Source organism: Arachis ipaensis, chromosome B03 (genome assembly GCF_000816755.2).
Source record: "Arachis ipaensis cultivar K30076 chromosome B03, Araip1.1, whole genome shotgun sequence".
NCBI lineage: Eukaryota > Viridiplantae > Streptophyta > Magnoliopsida > Fabales > Fabaceae > Arachis > Arachis ipaensis.
The window spans coordinates 120,127,161-120,130,405 of NC_029787.2; the positions used below are offsets into that span (position 1 = coordinate 120,127,161).

The 3,245-nt window shown below is 38.8% G+C and overlaps 1 protein-coding gene across 1 annotated transcript in view; it reads left to right on the plus strand.

Moving 5' to 3' along the window:
* Positions 276-3,245, plus strand: part of LOC107631236 (endonuclease MutS2) — a 5,211-nt gene continuing 2,241 nt past the window's right edge. Inside the window, exons 1-3 of the mRNA XM_021119467.1 lie at positions 276-921; positions 1,537-2,497; positions 2,595-3,119. Coding sequence (XP_020975126.1) covers positions 440-921; positions 1,537-2,497; positions 2,595-3,119 — 1,968 coding nt within the window. The 5' untranslated portion in view covers positions 276-439. The remainder of the gene's footprint in view (positions 922-1,536; positions 2,498-2,594; positions 3,120-3,245) is intronic.

Below are 3,245 nucleotides of genomic sequence, written 5' to 3' on the forward strand. Positions count from 1 at the left end.
TATTGTATGAGCGTGTAAAACACTTTATATTAAAATTAAAATAATGCATAAATTAATTTTGATTTTTATTGTATCATCTTAAGTATCAAGTCAATAAAAATTGAAATGTACGCTAGCAGTTTTTAGAAACGAAATTAAAGAACGTTAAATTGGAACAAACTGACTTATAAATAATCTATCAATTTGGCACTATGTTAATTAAGATTTAAGAAAATTATTATCACAAACTAAAAGAATACAGACACCAAAAAATAATAATCCTAAAACACTACTTAGAAAGAGGGAAACGACACCGTTTAGCTCTCTACGTCATGGATAGGATCACGTAATAGGATAGCCAAGGAGTGAGTAAACAAACAAGAAAACTGAAATTCGGAACCCAATTCATAAACGGTTCCCCAGAGTGAGTTGGACTCAGAAACTCGGCACTGACTCAGCGATGCAACTCAGCAGCTGCACCATTAGCTGCAGCAGAAAGCTCTTCATTTCCCCTAATAAATCTTCGAAGCCAAAGCCTTTTTCCAAGCGGTGGTTGTGCTTGACGATCTCCAACTCGGCCGAGTTTAACTCACTGGAATCGGAGACACTAAAGACACTGGAATGGAGCTCCGTGTGCAAGCAGGTGGCGGCATTCACCTCCACATCCATGGGCTCCTCTGTCGCCAACAACGCCCGCTTTCCCGTCGGCCGCTCACCTCAGGAGAGCCAGATGCTTCTCGATCAAACCACGGCGGCGAGGCTCGTCTCTCGGCCGCCGGACTTCTCCGAAATTGAGGACATATCGGAGATTGTCGCCGTCGCCAGTTCCGGCCAGCTGCTAACCATCCGAGAGCTCTGTACCGTTCGTCGCACGCTTAAAGCCGTTAGGGAGGTGTTCCAGTATTTGGAACAGTTGGCTTCGGATTCTAATAATCCAGAGAGGTATAGATCTCTGAACCTTTTTGGCAATTGGTTCATAAATTTTACTCCTTTTAAAACTTTTTCGTATTATTCTGCTAGTTCAGTGAAATTGCTTGGTTTCATCTTTAAGGTGAATAAGAGTTAGAATTGTTTTATTTTTAATATCAGTAAATGTTTTTTATTCTATTATCCAATGATATGTTAACTCATCATCAGAACAAAAGGGGGGAAAGAGGAAAGAAGTGTTGGGGGGGATGGATTGTGTTATTACTTTCATAATAATCTTAAATCCTAATACTTGTTCGACTGAATAGATTGTCCAATTATCAGGACAAAAGATTTAGATATATGCTTTTGGTGTCAACCATTACTTGGAGTAGTAACCTATGTGGTTTTTATTACTTTCATTTTATTTTCTAATTCTATTGGTATGAAGTTATAAAACCTAGCTTTCCCTAATGTTCAAGGCATTTTCTTAGTCGGATTCAGTTCATAAGCAGCTTCTTTTATGCATTTGGCTAGCTATTGTATTTTTCTTTGACAAAGTTTGAAGCATAGATCATATGGTAGTGGATTCTCATGGTATGCATAGTGTAGTACTCAAATAACTTTATCCATGCAATTGTTTCCAATTAGGTACTCTCCACTTCTCGAAATATTGCAACATTGTAATTTCCAAGTGGGCTTGGAGCAGAAAATAGAGTTTTGCATAGATTGCAACCTTTTTGTTATTCTTGATAGAGCAAGTGAAGAGCTGGAGATAATCAGATCAGAAAGAAAGAGGAATATAGAAAATTTGGATTCTTTGTTAAGGGAAGTATCTTCTCGAATATTTCACGCTGGGGGTATTGACAGACCATTAATTACTCAGCGTCGATCTAGAATGTGTATTGGTATTAGAGCTTCCCATAGATACTTGCTTCCAGATGGTATAGTTCTGAATGTTAGCAGTTCTGGAGCAACATACTTTATGGAACCCAAAGAGGCAATAGATCTTAACAACATGGAAGTTAGACTTTCAAACTCCGAGAAGATTGAGGAAAGAGCAATTTTGAGTTTGCTCGCATCTGAAATTGCAAATTCAAAACAGGAGATAAATGATTTATTGGACAAGATTCTTGAAGTTGATCTTGCTTTTGCAAGGGCAGCTTATGCTCAATGGCTGAATGGGGTATGTCCTACTTTCAGTTTAAGCAATTTTGAAGGCTGTGATTCCGTTGAAGAGAACAATGATTTAACAGTAAATATTGACGGTATAAGGCATCCATTACTTCTGGAGTCCTCTCTAAAAAACTTTAAAGATGGTCTTGCACTAGGATGTGTAAATGATGCTGATGTGGGTAATGGAAATGGAGCTCTGAAATCTAAAAGTATGTCAAAAGGTACGTATGAATTCCCTGTGCCAGTGGACTTTAAAATTAGACAGGGAACCAGAGTGGTGGTCATCTCAGGACCTAACACTGGAGGGAAAACAGCTTCCATGAAAACGTTGGGCCTGGCGTCGCTTATGTCGAAGGCTGGAATGCATTTGCCTGCCCAGAACTGTCCAAAACTGCCTTGGTTTGATGTTATCCTGGCAGATATTGGAGATCACCAGGTAGTATCTGAACTATAATTTGACCCATAATGACTTTAATTTGATATGGTCTCATTTGCATGCCTGATCCTTTTTTCCCCACCTCTCCATATTGAAGTCCCTTGAACAAAATCTATCAACTTTTAGTGGGCACATCTCACGTATCTGCAAGATTTTGGAAGTGGCCTCGAAAGAGTCACTTGTTCTTATTGATGAAATTGGCAGTGGAACTGATCCTTCAGAAGGTGTAGCCCTTTCTACCAGTATCTTGCAATATCTGAAGGAACGTGTTAATGTGGCTGTTGTAACTACTCATTATGCTGATCTAAGTAGAATGAAGGAAAAGGATACCGGTTTTGACAATGCAGCAATGGAATTTTCACTTGAAACATTACAACCAACTTATAAGATCCTATGGGGATCCACTGGTGATTCTAATGCATTGAACATAGCACAGTCAATTGGCTTTGACAGAAATATAATTGATCGTGCACATACATGGGTAGAGAAGTTAAAGCCAGAACAGCAGCAAGAGAGGAGAGGGATGCTCTATCAATCATTACAGGAGGAGAGAAACCGATTAAAAACTCAGGCTGAAAAGGCAGCAGCCATTCATGCAGAAATTTTGAACACATACTACGAGGTAGAATCTTGATGTTTCTCTGGAAAAGGCAGCATCCGTTCTTTGTTTCTTGATTCCAATTTATGTTCCTTGTTCCACATAGTATTATAAATTCGTAATTAAAGTTCTCAAACCTGTTATAATAGA